The 20,492-nt window shown below is 37.5% G+C and overlaps 1 protein-coding gene and 1 long non-coding RNA gene across 3 annotated transcripts; both read right to left on the reverse strand.

Moving 5' to 3' along the window:
* Positions 1-454: 454 nt before the first annotated feature.
* Positions 455-5,286, reverse strand: LOC110776451 (NEDD8-specific protease 1). Of its 2 annotated transcripts, XM_056826365.1 has the most exons (3): positions 5,097-5,286; positions 1,689-1,770; positions 455-1,213 (listed from the first exon to the last, which is right to left on the reverse strand). In XM_056826365.1, the coding sequence occupies exons 2-3, from the start codon at positions 1,719-1,721 to the stop codon at positions 509-511; spliced, it is 738 nt and encodes a 245-aa protein (XP_056682343.1). In that variant the 5' UTR covers positions 1,722-1,770; positions 5,097-5,286; the 3' UTR covers positions 455-508. The 2 variants fall into 2 exon arrangements, with proteins under 2 accessions (XP_056682343.1, XP_021836707.1); XM_021981015.2 differs by lacking the exon at positions 1,689-1,770 and having other exon boundaries at positions 5,097-5,284.
* Positions 5,287-8,371: 3,085 nt separating this feature from the next.
* Positions 8,372-10,433, reverse strand: LOC110776449 (uncharacterized). Its single transcript, XR_002530139.2, has 3 exons — positions 10,168-10,433; positions 9,979-10,059; positions 8,372-8,697 (listed from the first exon to the last, which is right to left on the reverse strand). It is a non-coding gene; the product is annotated as an uncharacterized lncRNA (long non-coding RNA).
* Positions 10,434-20,492: the final 10,059 nt, after the last annotated feature.

Here is a 20,492-nt window from a genome sequence, read left to right on the forward strand (position 1 = left end):
GCGGTGGCGGGCAGAGGGTGCGAGAATTTAGGGACCAACCCCACCTGATTCAAAGTTTTCTTTAACTGATTAAAGTATATGGTGGGGGAATGTGTTAAATGATCGGGGTAATGATTAGCTGATGGGTGAGGGAGGGGGGAGTATTAAATGGGTATTACTATTGAAGTAAAGAGCAAATAAAAATACTTTATCCTTGAAACAGGTGATGAAAGGGGAAGAAAGTAAATTATTTACGTACCCTTATTGTTTTTTCAAATTTTTAAATAAATAAGACACTGAATGGGGCAGTAACTGATATATCCATTATTAGTTGAAAAAAAGATTATCTATAAGCTCTGTGTTAATGATAATTGTTTATGACTGTAGTTTGGATATGGAAATTTAATATTCGTATCATAAACCGTGGATCGCACGGATACTATACTAATTACTGTGACTAAAAACAGGACGAAGATTAATCCTTGCAATACTCTTACCATTAATCAATAACCATGACATCAAAATGTTCTCATTTGACAAACATGAGTCCTTTAATTAAACTTAAAATCTGGTTCCGCATTTTTGAAACAGTGGTTGGTGTGACCTGTTCCTTGACACAAGAAAACCAAATATGTTCCCCATCTACACAGTCGCTACTTGTGTACCAACTGCATATAACTGTTGCAATGACAATTACAAACAATCCACAGTCATAACCATTTTGTTGTTGCGGCGAGGAATGATCCTCCATAAACTTGACATCTGAGTCTAAGTTGCCCACAAACTTAACCACGGATGTATAGAGCTTTTGGGAACATGCAAGGTTTAATCCCCTACAGCTATCATGATGAACGAACATGTTAGAAGTCCTATAAAATACAAGTAAACTCCAATGACTACCAGCCTCAGCTTTGGTTACATCGTCATTGTTGTTAACCGGAAATATGACCAGGTCTTTAGCAGCTAGATTCAGAGGTTCAACGAAAGCTTTATAACTTTCTTCATCTGAACAGTTCTGCAACCAGAAAGCAATTGAAGGTGGAACTAGTAAGATGTTATCAGAGGGATAGCACGAGGATATATAACTCAAGTAGAACTCAATAATACGGTCATTGAGGAAATGAGGTCCGCTAAGGATGTCCAAGTCGGAGCGTCGAAGAACCACATCACTGTAACTAAGGATCATATCATCTTTCGTTGATCTCTCCATTTTCTTTAAACTGCTACAGAATTCCTGTAGTAACAAAATCATCAAGGCAGATTATCTCATGCAAATTCTATACCAAAAGCAATGAGTAGCCAGCAACAGATAAATGGAAATACACCACATCGTACTTTGGTAATGGCTTTATGCCAGAAAATTAACACTTGAGGAACACTCTAGCAAATACCACAAACAACACAAGTTAATTGTCTATCACCTACCTCTGTCCCTGTGGTAGGTACAAACTACATTGTCGATATAACAAACCATGCGAATAAATACACTCTTTCAACATCTGTATCAGTGTCTTCTAGGCTCTTACCAAAGACTTCAAGAATGAAACTTAGTCTACTTAATCTAGTTGCGTAATTTGATAATTTGTAATGCTGACAGCTAGGCAAGTAATGTCTCTCACTCTTTCTAGTATTACTATATTAATACTACCAGAAAATTTTGACACTTAAGCAAATGTTCTAATAAATTGAATAATACTAGTCATCCTTACACTTAAGCATTCAAGCCCAGCAATGCAATGCATCAAATCTCCCCAGCACCCAGCTTTTTAAAATATCCTGCATTTTTAAATCCTTTCACACGGCACAACCAATACCTATTGTTAGGTCCTTCTGAATAACTGTTCTCAGTATAGAAAACTGATAGAGAGACAGACACATTTTTCATATCACAAAAAACAAAATAATAACAGGAACTCCTTGTGGTCATTGTGCACAACAGGAAAAATAATCCCGTAGAAGAAACTAGTGACAAAGAAAAAAAAAAAGATACACAAGTATGTGGAACTGTCGGCGTCATATCTAACCATGTGAGCATCCCTCTTGCCATTACTAAATAAATACATAATATATTCTCTTTGTAAGAAATATATTTAGGTTCACATGAGAACCACTTTATGGTGAGAACCTCTTATGGTGAGAACTCTAATCTTGACCGTTCATTATTTATATCTTCACCGTTAACACTTCTAGGGAACTTCTCTCTTCCACGGCTCCACGGCGACCAATTTTTTTTAAGCACTTTTTAGAAATTGAATCTCTCTCCTCTTTATCGGTTGGGTTTCTCCTCTGCTCGCTGCAGCTATTTGATTATCCAACCTTTATACAAAGAAATACTACTGATTTTTCCGTTTTAGAAAATCTCACTGTTTTCAACTTGGGAAAGTTTACGACGAAAACGATTAATGTAGAATCTAGACTCTTCTGCTACGGCATCCTGTACATACGGTAATTGTTTCGCCAAATATAAAAGGATTTTACCCTGTTCTCTTATTTATACATGGTTTTGGCATCGGAAACAATTACTATTCTGAGTTGTTTCATCATATACCTTCTCATGGCATTGATGTGGTATCTCCAGAGGTAACTATTTCTCCCCTTTTTTACCCTATTCCCAATATATGATAATGCATAGTTTTCGGTTCTTCATATTTTACAGTAGTATCATCATAATTATTTCAAACTCCTCAGGTAAATAGCGGATCCTTTATTCCTATGAGTCAACTTGAAGAGATAGAAATAGCAGCATCAGCAGCAAATTAGCTACCCAAAAGAGTTACAGTGTATGTGTATGCTACTCCTCTGCTCGCTGCCGCTATTTGGGTTTAACCAAATATACTATGCATATTTTTTAAATTAAATGTACAAATTTTTTAATTTTCAGAAAATTAAAAACTATATTCATCTTGACAAAAAGGGTGCACATATAGTTGAAATATTATGCACATTTAGTTCAAAACATATGCATATTTAGTTCAAAAAATATGCACAAAAGTTCTTACTGTAAGAGAAGTGCTCACAATAACATTAATTCATTATTCATACTGATAGAGGAATATAACATATTGTGCACTTTAGGAAAATCATGGGAAGTTTAAAAATTACATTTGATGTGGATTTGACATTGTGATCAGGGGTAAGCGACTAAGCGCTTTGGTAGTTATCACTTATCAGAACATGTGTAATGTGTTACTATTGTAATCAGGAATAACAAAGCTACTCTTGGTATGAGAAGACCCAACTAGGTGTGATTGCATGAACATTGAATACGTGATCAACATCAAAGGATTAGATCCAAGCTCAAAACCATTATTTTACAACTGAATCAAGCAACACTGAAGCAATAATGATCATAGAATGGTACAACTAAGGAACAAACCTAACTATCATAAAATTTTGAAGGGTTTAAAAGTGCATGTGCAAATTAAATCGACTGTTAAAACCACAGGAAAACCTAGTTATCACATAATTTATAAGTTCGCATTAGTATTTGAAAAACTTAAACAGCACTAACATAAGGAAAACTTACTTTAAATAACCAACCTTTCGACGATTTTCCATTAATAATACTACCTTTGGATTATTATCTAATAATCTAACCTTTACACCCATTAACTTCTATTGCACCCAACCAATCACCAACCCGATACAACAGGTAACCTAAACACGTGTCATGCAACAATTTGTTATTAATTTTTCAGGAAAAAAAAAAAAAAAGATTGTTGCTTTTCCTTCGGATTTTTTCTTTCTTCTTCCTCTATCTTTCATTCCTCCTCCCTCCATGGCCACGAGAACACCTCTATCTTTCCTCTCGTCCTTCCTTCAGCATCCCTCACCCTCACCCCCACCCCCACTCCTCATTCTCTATCCTTCACCACGGCACACTAAGATGAATTTGATGTTCGATAAGGCATGTTGATTGAATATGTTGCCATCATTCAACTCATCAATCAAACTTATCCCATGCCATTGTTAGGAGCAAAAGCAGAAGATTTTCTCGGAGATCGAACATCGAACTCAACGAAGTGGTCGAAATTTCTTGTGGTACCACTTTCTCCGCGAGATGATGCCGCACACCTTTTCACAATCCTTCAAATGTAATTCACCTTTCTCAATTTAAGCTACGGGTAATAATTTGAGAAATTTTACAATATTTTCTCACTTTTTTTTCTGCTTCCCCGAATTAATTTAAGTCTACAATGTTAATTTGTTAAACTAAATTTATTTGGTTTTAATTGTGTTGAATAATTGTATGAAAAATAAGGGGGACATGCACACGGAGTATTGAATAGAGGTAAACTTGTTTCCAGTTAATGGAGGAAGGAGGAAGAAATAAAAGGAGGCAGAAAAACTACTGACTATATTGTAAAAAAAAAAAGGTAATAGTTGACCTTTTTAGGCGGTTCTAAGTTATCTGGGTTCAATAAAAGTTAATAGGGATAATCTAAATGTTGGATTAATAACGGAAAATCGTCAAAAGGTTGGATTATTTAAAACAGTTTTTCCTAAAACTAAAAGTTGTACAAATGTAGCATAAATTCACTTGATGGCAAATTGGTGAACATATGATAAAATAAGCAGAATCAGTAGATTAAATTCCAAATTTTAACTCAATGGCAATAGCAGTAACAAACTAGCAATTGGTGAACGTATGATCAATTTAGCAGAATCAGTAGAATAACTGTTAACGCGTGACCAAATCTAGCAGAATTAGTAAAATGAATTCATCAAATATCACTCAATGTCAATAGAAGTAACAATTTGGAACGCTTGATCTAACTAAGCAGAATCAGTAAATTAAATCACGGAACGCTCCTAATACTAGAATTATCCAAAACCCCAATTCTAAAACCGAAAATGAATTACCTTTTGCATAATCAAGAACTTACAATCATTAATATAGTCTCAGAATGTTAGAACAAGAGGCACGATATAATCTCACTGCTGCAGTAAACAGTGAGCATGTATTTGAACTTTATCAAACTAGGGTTTTAGATGGCAATTCTGAATTTAAGAAATTAAAAACAATTAGTATTTTATGGCAGTCAATTATACAGATTGAAAAGCGTAATTGTTGCATAATTGATATAAATATTGACTAAAGAATGACAAAATTGTACCTTTCAAATTGAACAATTGATCGACTTGAAGAATGAAGAATCGGCTTCTGAATTTCAGGGGAAAATCTTTGTAAACTCTTCGTTCTTTAATTGGCACTTCGCAAATCTCAAGTACTCCGTATAAAAATTCGCACTTTAAGTGGCTCCTCCACTTTTGAAAGTGGCAGTTTTGCCCTCAAAACGGTTAAGAATTAGTAAAACGGATGAGATCCGCTAAAAAGCAACTCAAGTGGTTAAAAAAAAAACTGCTCACGAAAAATAATACTTCCTCAGTATTTATTTAAGAGATATATTTAACCGGATACGGGTATTAAGAATAAAAGTTGAATGAAATGAAATAATAAAGCAAGTGGGGTTGGGTAAATATTATAATAATTAAACAAGTGGGGACCATGTCATTTTGGGAGGTGGGAGGTGGGGTGGGTTTATGAAATTATTTGTTTAATAGGATGGTGGGTTATATGGTACTCCCTCCGTATTTATTTAAGAGATACACTTGGTCGAGCACGGGTATTAAGAAAAAGAATTGAATGAAATAAAGTAATAAAACAAGTGGGGTTGGGTAGATATTTTAATAAGAAAAACAAGTGGGGACCATGTCATTTTAGGGAGTGGGAGGTGGGGGTTGGGTGTAGATATAGTATTTAATTAGATGGTGGAGTTGATAAGTTATTAAAAATGGCAAGGGTATCTCTTAAATAAATACGGCGGGAAAAAGCAAGTGTATCCCTTAAATAAATACAGAGGGAGTAAATTAGATGTATTATTTAATTAGATGGTGGGGTTGATAAGTTACTAAAAATGGCAAGTGTATCTCTTAAATAAATACGGCCGGAAAAGACAAGTGTATCCCTTAAATAAATACAGAGGGAGTATGTGAGTAGGTAGCCAACTATTTTATTTATTTATTTATTTAATAAAGGTAAGAAAAAGAGGATTACAGAATTAGGTGCCCCTCCGCTCGAGGTAGACTCCATAAAAATCATCATGTATATTCTTGTTAAGGACCTGACTACTATTATTCTGGATATACATAAATTATGGGAGTGAGTGTCCTATATTTGCTACCCAATCAGCAACTCGGTTTGCCTCCCTTAAAATGTGCTTAATGGTGGTGTTGTCGAAATCTTGTAGAAGGACCTCTTCGTCAATGATATTTTGGAGCTTCCAGAGTGTTTTCCATACGCCTTTGACAGTGTTGATGACAAGGAGGTTGACACCTTCAATTTGAAGGTTGCGGATGTTAAGATTCATGGCTTCCTGAAGTCCTTTGTGTACCTCCATAGCTTTTGCCATGTAGACTTGCATAGAACCTAGGTTGAAAGCTGTTGTGGAGATAATTTGACCGTTGTTGTCTCAAATGATGATGCTTGCTGTTGTTGAGTTTATTTTTCGAGACCCGTCGAAGTTGAGTTTGAAGGCTCCAAGAGGTGGAGGAAACCATCTCACCAGAACCCGGGGGAGGAGATGGTGGAAGGAGGAGAAGTGTGGAGATGATGATTAAGGGGATCAGGGGATTGAATAGAGTTCAGCAAGAGTCTATAATCCCATTCATTATAGTGATGGTAGGCTTTGAAGTAGCATTTTAGAGGAGAAAAAGACACTTGGAAAAAGATAGCGTTGTTTCTTTTCCTTCCATGTAGACCATAGGAGAAAAATGAATTTTGATAAAGTCTTAGGGTGACGATGAAGATCATTGAATGCGGTAAATAAATTATTAAATCTAATAGTGCAATCTAGCCAGTTGATGGTGAGCCTCCCACACTTGGGATGAGAAGTTACAACCTAAAAAGAGAAGGATTCTTCCTCAGAGTTGCATCTTGGGCAAGTGAGAGTTGGCATAATTTTTCGGGATATCTAGGTTCCAGATCCATCTGAATTCCCATTTTGGAAGATTATTCGGAATGTTATAGGCTAGCCAAATTGCTGACTTGACTGAGAAATCACCAGACTTTGTGCAACCCCGGATTGGGGTATCCTCCTTTTCATGAAGGGGGAGTGGGATTCCTTTGATTTTGAGGACCATGGGTTCTGGGAGGAACTGGCGTAGTTTGTTAATGTCCCATTGCTTCGAGGGTAGAATAAAATCCGCCACAGTTATGTCTTCATGTTCGTTGGGTGGGATAATTTGAACACAGTTACTAAGACTTATCTGGCATGCTCTGTTATCTTTCCAGAAGTTAATATTTTTACGATACTAGGATGTGCCCGTGCATAAGCACGAGATATATAGAGTGTTGCATTAAAAATATATCTTAATACTACTTGTTCCCAAGCTAAAGAGTGATTGTATCGTAGTTGCATCGATTATGCGAGTGAGGTGGGAAGAAAAATTCTACTATTTGAGAAAATTGAATGACGAAAATGTTGAATTGTTTAAATAGGAGTATATGATTTTATGAGGGTTTATTTGTAATTATTATCAATTCAAAATTCACTATATACCTTTATTTTTATTTACAACACTCTATATATCCCGTGCTTATGCACGAGCATATTCTAGTACGTACAAATTCAAAAGAGATAAAGTGTTAAACTTAAGTAGTACTACGTACATGACAAATAATCCAGCTTTTTTCGCTGTCAATTATCCCTATTTATTTTGTCAATGTTAAGTCAGTTGCTATTAGTCATAATCAAAGAGGGCGATAAAGCCGAGATTTTTTTTGTCAACATCCACGTAGAGTAATATAATGCGGTATAGATCGTTGGCATTTATTTAACAAAGAGTAAACAATTTATATGGTGGTGGAGGAGCTGAGATGACCAGAAAGTCGGACCTAGGAGGTTCACTTAATGAACTTAGTCGTTGCCCTTTGGAACGTACTATGCGTATGCACCTGCATCTCGTTTGTGTTGGAGTGTTTGACATAGTCAACATAGTAGATAAATGTCTACATTATACTTAATTAACCCTAAAGAACTAAAGATTATATGATCTCTTTTAGCATTGAATTGTTTGCATGTGTTTGACAATTGACATAGTGGAGATACACTGCAATAAACTTTTCTGATCTAAGTGAAATTAAGCCAATTAGCTTTACAAATATAATAATACAATGCAACCAAGTAATGTATCTGCCTTTCTCCATTAGTTTGTAGCTAGTTTTTTCTTTACATTCCCTTGCTTACCCATTCGTTTTCTAAACATGTCTTATACTACATATCATTCATACATTTCTTGTGTTGTTATTTTGTATAAACCATGTACACTCTTTAAACTTCAGCTTCTCTAGTTTTCAGCAATACACGCCAAATATTACCTACAGTAATGATTATGCTCCAACAAATGGCGTAATTCAACTAACAATCGATACAACAGTTGCTAGTGTAGGACAAACATCCTACTCTCATTATGTGCGCCTTTGAGATAATAGTACCAACAACATAACCAATTTTATACAACAAAAAGATCAGTATTAACAATATTGACAATTGGAAAAAGGAAGTACTTCAAGAGGGTAGCAAGATCAAAACTTGGGAGATAAGGGAAACCGAAGGACCGATACTGAGTTTTTCTCTTACGAACGTTACCAATTCCAACCATTGTGTAAACCTATAAGTTGGGCCAGCAGTCAAGTCCCCCCAACATGTACAACACCTGCATTCATTCCATCAAAAATCTAGTTTTCCAAAATTAAAAAGCCATTATCCTATAATCAAATAAAATCGAAGAAGCAAACGGTAGAAGTGACATTAAGTATGAATAATTCACACCTAGTGGCTAGTACTTCCTCTAGTGGCTAGTGGCTTCCAAACTATCTACAACATTCTTATAACTAACTTCTTTCATTCTTTAACCTACGTCACTTATAAAGTTATAACAATCCTAACACACTCATGTATGTTGATCGTAGTTTTACACCAGTTATTATCAAAGAACAATTTTTTAAGTCCGAATAAATAAGTTAACAACCAAATAGTAGTATAATTTAGAAATGAGTTCCACGTGAAGCAATTCTTTGTAATCAGGCCCCCCAAAAATTTGAAGTCTGCTTCCCACTGATTCTTCAAAAGCACTCCATACAGATCGAACGCTTAATCTAGAATAAACAATTTGTAATCTAACAGTCAAATTTACATAAGTTTCCAACATATAACCCATTATACAATTTCATACTGAGATAATAAAACAGAGATAATATGAACTACTGCTTAGCAATTGCATATGGAGTATATTGATTTAATAATTGTATGTACTTAAGGAAAAATTAAGGGGCATATGCATAAGTACACTTTAACTCATTTAAAAGAATTAAAACTACTCCGTACCTACCAATAACCACACCCAACATCTTCTTTGACCAACCCTGCTTCACTACACCTTCTCTCCGACGGGCATCCCAAACACACTAAACAATGTCAATCTCTCTTCTTCCAAAACTCATCTTCTCCACCCCTTTCCCTCCCTCCACCATCATCACCACCTCACGCCCTTCTATTAATCTCTCTGTCAAAGCCTTCGCCACTTCCACCACCACTCCATCACCGGCAAAGCTCACCAAAGACTACTCCGTTGAAGCAGTAAAGGCGCGTCAGATCATCGACAACCGCGGAAATCCTACCGTAGAAGTCGACGTTTTCACCGGTGATGGCCATATTTAACCACTCCATACTTATCAAATTCAGATAAAACAAACCCAAAGAAAGCCAAAAGAAGATCAAATTCATACTCCTTAAACACGATAAGCATGTCTACAGTTATGATTCTTCCAAATTTAACGTAGACAAACAAACTCCATAGTTCTACAGTTATGATTCTTCCAGATTTAACAGAGACAAACAAACTCCATAGTTACATATATGAGTATATGATTCTTCCAGATTTGTTTTCCTCATTCTTTTATATAGGATTTTTTAAATAAGATATTCAGATGGTTACCTAGTATTTTCGCAGCAGTCAATGTGAAAATTAAAGGTCGTCTTCTAGCTCTCCGTCGCCTTGCCGTCGTCTACCCAAAATCTTGTAAAACATAGTAAACCCCCACAAATTAATCACCACCAGATTACCAAAATCAGACTATTAAAATTTATTTTGAAACAATGGAAAACAAAATTGAATTATACACACCTGTAGACTGTAGTACTGAGGAGAAACTATGCTCAATAACAATGGAGAAGCGACAATGGGAGTTTTTTTTTTGCTTGATACTCCATGAAAGTAGGAGTAGCAGTTTATGGGGAGGTTATATTGTACGCGTGTTTGCATATTTTGTGTTTTATTTTTATTTAAAAAAAAATTAAAATCCATTTGAATTTTGGAGATTAGGGTGCTTTTATTGGTTTTGGAGGGAGTGCACAGAATTGTTCTATTGGTGATTTGGAGGCCTCACATAAGCCACTGACTTTTCTATTATTATATAGGATAGGATAGGATACCTTTTTCTTAATTCCCTTTGATTGAGGATGTGCCTCCATACAGTAGAACTTGTGGGCTTGACTTTGCATGAGAAGAAGTCGTTGTTACGCAGGTACTTTTTCCTCATTAAAGTGGACCAGAGATTGTTGTTGTCCGTTAAAACTTTCCAACAGAGTTTTGCTAGGAAAGCTCTATTTAGAGGGTTATTACGCAGGCCTAAACCTCCTATTGATTCTGGGTGACACACCTTGTCCCAAGAGATGAGTGGGGTGGATTTGGTATTTAGGACCGAATTCCAGAAAAAACGTTTGTGAGAAGCATCCAGGTTACTAGCCGTTTTTTTAGTAGGAGGAAGGAGGAGAAGATGTAGGCTGGTAGAGCTTATAGATTACTTTGGGTAAGGGTCGAACGCTCTGCTTTAGAAAGGAAGTTAGCTTTCCGAAGGAGATACGAGTTTCTTTTTTTTTTTGCATAATCCTGTCATAATCATGCTTATTTGGAGTGTAACCTGAAAAGTGGGCTCTTAAGTAGCGACCTAGGGATGTGGATTTTGTCATATTAAAAAGGCCAGAGAGGGCATCTCTTCTGGAATAAGGATCATTTTTGAGAAAACAATGGACGATTTGTGGAAATTGACAAGTAGTCCAGACAGATAGCAGAATGATCAATGATTTTTTTTAGGTGGATGCAAGCTGTATTTGTGGATTTACAGAAGAATAGGTTGTCGTCAGCAAACATTAGCCCATGGATTTTACACGTGCCCGTAATCAGTCTGAAACCTATCCCAATGGAAGTGTTCGAGCTCTCTTGGCAAAGCAAGGAAAAAAGAACTTCCATAAAGATAATAAAAAGGTACGGAGACAACGGATCGCCTTGTCGGAGCCCTCGAGAAGTAAAGAAATGATCTCAGGTTTCGCCATTAACTTTCACTGAATAAGAAACTATAGTAACACACGCTTTTATCCACTCGATCCATTTTGGGGGGAAGCCAAGTTTATTAAGGAATTCCAACAAAAGACCCACTCTATTCTATCATAAGATTTTTCCATGTCCAGTTTAATGTAGGGGAATACAGTTAAACATAATAACATGTGCGTAAACAATCCCCAAAGCCAGGAAACATGTATAAAGCACAGATTAAGCGAACTTACATTCGAAGCGTATTTCCCTAGTAATCTGTCAACGAACATGAACTTAGAACTCCACTTGTCGTTCCTCTACTTGGTTCACCGACACGATCAGATCCGTCTTGATAACCATAGCTTATACAATCAATCAAGAGTTTTGCTTTTGGGAAGAACAGTTTTCTCAAAGAGAGGAAAAATGAAGAACGTAATTCTGAATTAGGTTTAGGGTTTTGAAAACTTGTGTGTACAGAGTTGTTTTTGAAAATACAATAGCCCTATTGTATTAATGATGTAACCGGCCAAGACTAATAAGCCTTGTCCGGCCACACACATAAGGACACGGACCACAGCCCACCGCCCAGCAACACACGCCGCAGGCCGAAGCCCACAACGCGCACGTCGAGCAGCTGGGCCATGGGCCTTCTCGCTCGTCGCTGCTCGTTGCTTGCGCTGCTATTGCGTGCTCGCGCCCCACACGCGGGCTGGTTGCTCGGGAGCTTGCTGGCTCGTTGGGCCTTGCACGCTTGCGTGCTTGGCTCGACGGGCCGGCAACTCCGATGCCCTTCGTATTCGCGATTAATATCTTTCCGATATTATTTATCGTTTCGTATACGACGAATCACCGTCGTACGATACGATTTATTCGTGTCGCCCAGCTTACGAATATTCATGATACGATATACGATTCCGATGCAAGGTCGTATCGTATAATACGTTATCCAAAACTAATTCCCGAAAATCTATTAAATGAATTTCCGATTCATTTAATCCGGTGATCTGTTACGTGCCATTGGTGTGACCTTGTAGGTTCAGTCAAGAGTAAGTTGTGAGCTTAATATTCATTAGAACTCACTGATCGGAAGCATTGCTCCAGCTAGCTGTTCCGATCACTTGATCTCACTAAATTAATTGTTCGTAATTAATCTGAACCTTGGTATTAGACTTAATGCACCTTGGGTGAAGGACATATTTCCTTCAGTCTCCCACTTGTCACTCAGACAAGTGTGCATTCACATTCCTTTGTCACATAGTGTTACTTACTGAACATAAGGTAAGATCCAAGCCATCCTTATTAGGTCCAGAAGTGTTTCTCGGATTACAGAGCTCAATTGTTAAACTTTTACAGAAGGTTAAGCCTTAACCATTCTGAGCACGGCCATGCATTTTACAGTATCTAATCTAACTCTCCGAGAGGCCTTGTTACACAACAACACCATATCCTATCAAAGATAGGAGGACAATCCATTTTTGCAATCTATGAACACTCACTTTGATTCATAGTACGCCCAATTACTGCTTTTATAGCCTCCTTTTACGGTGCAACGTTTAGCTAGCATCAAATCGAACTAATTCTCAAACGAGCAGACATAATCACTCATGTTCTGAGGAACGGTTTATAATCACCATTAATGAGAACTACCTATGACATGACTTTAATCTCTTAAAGTGTTGTCATGGTCAATCCGATAAAAGATCCAATAAGTATCTATGCAAAAGATTCTAACATCCAGTCACTCTAGTTCAAGAAACATAACTAAAAAATCTACTTGCAATCTAATCTTCATTAGTCATTGGTCGTCCACCTTTCAATGACCTGGATTAGGGATCCTTTGTGACTTCAATATTCAAGTTCACTTATGGGTGTTTCTTTGTCGAAGAATCCATCTTGACATCCCATTTGAATGATTTGAATCACATGGACTTATCATTTAATACTAAACCAAAATTAAATGAATATGAAATAATAAATTTCATAAATATGAAATGGTTAAACCAATTGTTTTAAACATAGCTCTAACAGATGTTCTAAAACAATACTTAGAAAATCAAAGCCAATCTCCAACATGCTTGATTCCCATGGTTGCTACATGTGCGTTGTGTTTCACTTGTGGCAACGGTTTAGTCAATGGATCCGCGACGTTGTCGTCAGTTCCAACCTTGCAAATCTCAATTTCTTTTCTTTCAACGATCTCTCGAAGTATATGAAATCGCCGCAGTACGTGCTTGGACTTCTGGTGGCTCCTAGGCTCCTTTGCCTGGGCAATGGCTCCGCTATTGTCGCAATACAAAGCCACTGGTCCTTTAATGGAGGGGACAACCCCAAGTTTTTCGATGAACTTCCGAATCCAAAAAGCTTCCTTTGCTGCTTCTAAGGCAGCAATGTACTCGGCTTCAGTTGTAGAATCCGCAATAGTGCTTTGCTTAGCACTTTTCCACCTTACTGCTCCGCCGTTGAGGCAGAACACAAACCCAGACTGTGATATGAAATCATCTCTGTCGGTTTGAAAGCTTGCGTTCGTATAGCCCTTAACAATCAACTCATCTGTAACACCATAAACCAGAAACTGATCCTTAGTCCTTTTCAGGTAATTTAGGATGTTCTTGGCAGCAGTCCAATCTGCCTCACCTAGTTCTGACTGGTACCTGCTCGTTGCACTGAGTGCGAACGAAACATCCGACCTTGTACAAATCATAGCATACATGATGGATCCAATAGCCAAAGCGTATGGAATTCAACTCATCTTTCTATGCTCATCAAATGTTCCAGGACACTGATTCTTGCTTAGATATGTGCCATGTGACATGGGTAGATGGCCTCTCTTGGCTTCCATCATATTGAACCTAGCTAGCACTTTGTCAATGTAAGTGCTCTGACTTAGTCCAATCATCCTCTTAGATCTATCCCTATAGATCTTGATGCCCAATATGTACTGTGCCTCTCCTAAGTCCTTCATTGAGAAACACTTTCCAACCCAAGTCTTTACAGACTCCAACATAGGAATGTCGTTTCCAATAAGTAGTATGTCGTCAACATACAAGACTAAGAATGCAATTTTACTCCCACTGACCTTCTTGTATACACAAGATTCGTCCTGATTCTTGATGAAGCCAAACTTATTGACTGCGTCATCAAATTGTTTATTCCAACTCCTTGATGCCTGCTTTAGTCCGTAAATGGACTTCTTAAGCTTGCATACCTTTCTTTGGTTCCTTTGATCGACAAAACCCTCCGGCTGCGTCATAAACACAGTCTCTTCAAGAGCACCATTCAAGAAGGCAGTTTTGACATTCATTTTCCATATTTCATAGTCATGAAAAGCGGCAATCGCAAGGATTATCCGAATAGACTTAAGCATCGCGACTGGAGAAAAGGTTTCATCGTAGTCAACGCCGTGAACATGCATGTAACCTTTTGCTACCAATCTAGCCTTGTATATGTATACAATTCCATCTTTGTCTTTCTTCAATTTGAAGACCCATTTGCATCCGGTAGGTGTAAACCCATCCGGCAAATCAACCAAATCCCAGACTTGATTTTCAGACATGGAGTCTATTTCAGATTTCATGGCCTCTAACCATTTAGTGGAGCTTGGGCTTGTCATAGCTTGCTTGTAAGTCATAGGTTCATCACTATCTAATATGAGAACGTCCAAGTTTTAAGTCAAGAGGACGCCTGTCCATCTGTCCGGCTGAAATATAGTTCTACTTGACTTACGAGGGGCGACAACGTTTTGAGGAACTACTCCCACTGGCTCTTCTAAAGACCTTGGAGGTTTGATAGGCGTATTTTCCGTCGTTGATAGAAAACCACCTATGCAAACAATATTTATAAAACCACTTCAACTACCGGCAAGCGGTAAGAAAAGGGATCGTCCCAAAGAAATGGATATGTTTGACTTATCAATCTATGCGTTCACAAGCTAGTTCGGAAGGAATTTGAGTTTTTGAATTAAACTAATCAAAGCTAGAAATGCAAACAAATAAAGAAACTCTAGAGGATTCGGGAATCGGCTATGGAAATCGAATCAAAGGAAGCACAAGGTCCAAACAATCATGAATATGCAAAGACATAGCAAGTAGGGGAATGAAAACTAATGACGAACCCGCCACCTCTCGGATAGGGAACGCTAAGCGTCTAATCCACGGAAGAGCTTTCGCCTAATCCTAGATTAAACTACCTAGCATATAATAGGAACTATCATTCACTTGCACAATTAGGCTCACAATGTCTTGCCAAACCTAATCATACATTCCAATCTAATCCAATCGAATAGCATTCGCGACTACTACTCAACTAGTCATGGAAATCCTATCACTAATCACATTTAATCACAACATCAATCATGAATTTCCCCAAAACTTCTCCAAATTCAATCCCAAAGCTTCATCCCTAACCTCTAGACTAAACTACTCAATTAGAATGATTAACATCAACATTAAACTAATATCAATCCTAATCATGAATCTAATTGCAACAATGAGGCTAATTGAAACAATAAAATTCAGAAAATTCAAACCACAAAAATTGGGGAAAAATCAAGCAAATTCAAAATATCAAACTAAGTCTAGAATTCAAGCATAAAATCAAAGCATAAACGAAATTAACAAAGAAATTAAAGAATTGAAGAACAAAATCAAAAGAAGAATTAGAATTATACCTTGGAATGAAGAAATTGCATCAAACTTGAAGCACAAAATTGAAGAACAAAACTCAAAGCAAAGAGAAGAAGAAATCTAAAAATGATGATTGAATTGAATTTAGAATCAAGAATTTGAGGCTAAGAATCCTTAATCCTAATCTCTAATCTAATCCCTAAACTAATTCTAGAGAGAGAATTCTAAGAATTGCGTAATGAAAATCTAATTAAGCCTAACTAAGCCTCTGCGATTTCTCGTATTTATAGCAGCCCCGCGTAACCGTGTGTTCGCACGAAACAGGCCGTGCGTTCGCACCAAACAGCAAGGAGTTCCTGATCCAAATATGGCGTTTCGTGGGCTCGCACAGACTGCAAGCTGCGTCGCACAGCCTGCTGGTGCGTTTGCACTGGCTGAGTTGCTGCGAGTGCCTGCGAGCTACTGCTGCGAGCTACTGTGGTGCTGTTGCTGCGTGGGTCTACAATGGTGCTGCAGTGGATGCTACGACGGTGCTACGATGGCCTGCTGTGAGTGCCACGATGGTGCCATGCCTTGCTTCGTCGAGTGCAGTGGCTGATGTGCTTTGCCTGCTGCTCATGTGTGGCTGCCATGGCATGCTGTGCCTGGCAGCAAGTTTCGTCGCTGCACATTGTTGCATCGTATAGCCCATGGCCAAAATCGTCGCTGCACATTAAAAATACCGTATAGCATATCAATAAAAACGTAGACCACATTATAAAATCGTCTAGCACGCTAAAAAATCGTATAGCACATTATTAAAATCGGAAAACGCATTATTGAATCGGAAAACCACATATTTAATTCGTTTGACATTTTCGCAAATCGTAAAGCCTTTTAAGTCATCTTCTAAGCCAAAAGTCGTATTATTTAGCACGTTAACACTCCAAATGACCCCCACGCTACAAGATTGAGCATAAAAGACATATTTAGAGCGAAAACGGCTAGAATACACGCAAGACGAGAGAATGATACGATTAATGCAAAAAATGTAACAAACGAACTAAAAACGATAAAACTAAGAGAAAATAAGAATAAAAAGCTAATAAAATGAACTAAAATCCTAAGCTAAGAGCGACATAAATGTCGCTCATCAAACTCCCCCAAGCTAACCCTTTGCTCGTCCTCAAGCAAAGCTAGAATGAGAAACGGGGAGGAGAATGAGCTTATTTATTAAAAATCAAAATTAAGAAAATAAGATCTACAAGAATACACACTAACTCACTTTCGTAGGAATCACGCTTGCATTTAAGCGCATGCAACAAGCTCTTTGAACCCCACAATCGCTCATGAGGGCGAGTGGGATCTCGCAAGGGTTTCCAAAGAGAAACACCCATAACTCTTCCAAAAATTTGAATCAAGGCAAGAACTAAAATAAAAACAATCAAGAAAAAGAAAGAAAAGAAAAGAAAAAGAAAAGAAAGGAAAAGAAAATGAAAAACGAAACTACAAAACTCAAGATAAGGGCCTTTATTATGGAACGAGCACAAAAGAATGCTAATATTACTAACTAAATAGATGAATGCACGCTAACCAATGTCCTAGATCGAGTGAAAGATTCAAATGCCAAGCAAAGTGAACTAAGGGTAAGCACTAATCAATTCCCCTACAACCGAGCATACCACGTCAAATCTCTAGATCCTATCCACCCTTGAGAATAGCGTCTCGAGACACCGCGAAGGCGCCGGAGAAAAAGATTAGGCTACCCGACATCTTAGCATGACAATCCCATTCCATAAACTTGACCAAATCCTCCCTCCACCAACAATGACTCAACTCAAAAGGGTCAAGAGGACTTTTTAGGGTGAAACGTAGGCTAGGGGTAAAGGTGTGGAACGAATTTGGGATTTGGTGCTCATACCTAAAGTGAAGCGCAATAAGAACTCAACTCAAGCAATTCGAACCAAAAACAAACTCATACCACTAATTTGGGGTACCCCCAAGCTTATTCAACAACTACACTAAACTAAAAACTTTTTTTTCACTTTTCTTGATTTGATTTTCTCTTTTTTTTTTCCGTTTCAAATGAAACTTTTCTTATTGCCTTGTTTTTCTCTATTTTTGGCTTTTTCAAAACTTTTGCTTTTGCTTATTTATTCACTATATACAACATACTTCCCAAACTTTGCCGTTCATACCAATCAACATTCATTCCTCAACTTTGCATATTCAATCAAAACCAACAAGCATCATAACTCAAAGCTTCACTATCACTTCTAAGGGTGAAAACAAAACAAAGGCTATTAGGCTTGTAATGTGCTCATAAGAAATGAAGGGTCAAGGCTCAAATGGCTAGCAAGGGGGCAAATGCAAACAAAAACATATGAGAAAAATAGAAAATAAAGTCCTAAACTAAAAAGAAAAATAGTCACCGAAAGAAATGCCTCTATCGTCCCCTAAAGTAGTTCGGTCGCGGTCTCGAGAAGGAAATAGTTAAACTCGGGGAATAAGAAAGTCAATGCTAAGGATCCATGCCACTCAAAAATATATGAATATGTGTTTGGGCTAATTTGAACATGAACCTCACAAGGGAGCAAATACCACTCTCTCCGGTTTCAAATCACTAGAGAGATCGACACCATCTTACCACAAGCCAAGGGTTCAAGACGCATGCTACCCAAAGTTCAACCAACTTTCTTAACACCTAAATCCTAGATTCGACCCAAGACATTGAAGACCGTGCAAACATCTACCAATTAGGAATAAAAGCATTCTAGCCTACAAGTTCCAATTTTATTTGCCCAAATCAAGAATAATGCCTAAAAAGCTAGAAAAGCTTGCCTTGACAAAGATCGAAAAGGAAAAAGAAAGAAAGAAATGAAAAATAAAATAAAGAAAATAAAAGAAACTAAACAAGAAATATGCACAAAATCCAAAATATTCACAAAATCAAGCAATCCATCACACGGAGATCAAAGTAGCAAACAATAGAATCTCCCCCCAAGCTCGAATTAGGCCATGTCCTCAAGGCCTAAAACGAAACTAGGAGGGGCACAGCTACCCATCTAACCAATGCCCCGCAATAAATATGCCCAACCCAAAGAATGCATGTGAGTTAGAAGGATATTGCCGGTGATGACGTGGGAGCAAGTCCCGCAAAGAACCGTAATAACGAACGAACTCACCAAGAAGAATAGCCGGACATGGCAAAGATGGATGAAAAGATTTCCACATCAAGAAAGCTTGAGCCACAAAAAAAAAAACTTCAAAAATCAAGAAAAATTAGTATACATGGGCCAAATGGCCAACACCCACGGGTTGCCTCCCGAGAAGCGCTCTTTTTACGTCATTAGCTTGACGCTTCTTACCTCTAGTAAATACCCCAACAACGATCGCAATAGTTTGTCATATGCAATGGCAAACATATCTAATAGTAACAAGTAGGCAAGAGTCAAATGAGATGCAAGCACAAAGTAGAATGCAACTCTATGCCTACAAGGTGCGGGGAGCCAAAAAGAAGAAAAATCACAAAGAAAAATAAAAGAAATACTCCCTTCTTTTTTCTCCTTTGGTAAAGGAGAATCATTAGGATCAATAGGGGAAAAGGAATCCTCAAGTGGCGGGAGTTTTGACAAAAAGGGAAAAGAAATGGGAAATGAAGGATAAATGTTGAGTTTCTTCTTTCGGAAAGGGGAATGAGGGAAGGGAGTGGGAACAAAAGATTCACAAACAACTTCACTCACATCACATAAAGCACAAGAAATCTCAACATAAGATCCTTCATTCACTTTAAAATATTTTTGGTTGGCACATTCACTTTTTTCCTCAATTTGAATCGATTTAAGCACTTCAAGGAAAAATGGAGCAAATAGATTTTCATCACCATCATCGAGGCATTCACTCAAAGAGGAACGAGTAGGAACAAACTCTCCAATACTCAACTCCTCAATGTCATGCATCATAGGTGGCAATGTAGCCTCAAACTCATCTCTTCTCCATGAAACTTCCTTAATAGATTCTTGCAATAGGTTAGAAAGTCCTAAAAAACCTTTTACAATTTGTTGGGGCATGACTTCAAATGAACTCAAACAAGATTCTATTCTTAGCTCTTCTTGAATTTCAAGATATTTTATGAAAGCAAGCCTCATAATTAATTAATGATTTTGGAGGTTCAAAATTCAAAGAGCTTAGAAAATTATCATGGAGAAAGAGAATATCATCAAGTGAAATCGACTCATCATCTTGAGAAACAAAAGAATTTGCCATTTTTTCGATTTTCAAAGAAAAAGAAAATGAAAAAAAAGAACTAGACTAGCGAACTAGAATGAAGAATCAAACAATGATGCCATTCCCCGGCAACGACGCCATTTTGATAGGCGTATTTTCCGTCGTTGATAGAAAACCACCTATGCAAACAATATTTATAAAACCACTTCAACTACCGGCAAGCGGTAAGCAAAGGGATCGTCCCAAAGAAATGGATATGCTTGGCTTATCAATCTATGCGTTCACAAGCTAGTTCGGAAGGAATTTGAG

Source organism: Spinacia oleracea, chromosome 4, assembly GCF_020520425.1.
Source record: "Spinacia oleracea cultivar Varoflay chromosome 4, BTI_SOV_V1, whole genome shotgun sequence".
In the NCBI taxonomy this organism is placed as follows: Eukaryota; Viridiplantae; Streptophyta; class Magnoliopsida; order Caryophyllales; family Amaranthaceae; genus Spinacia; species Spinacia oleracea.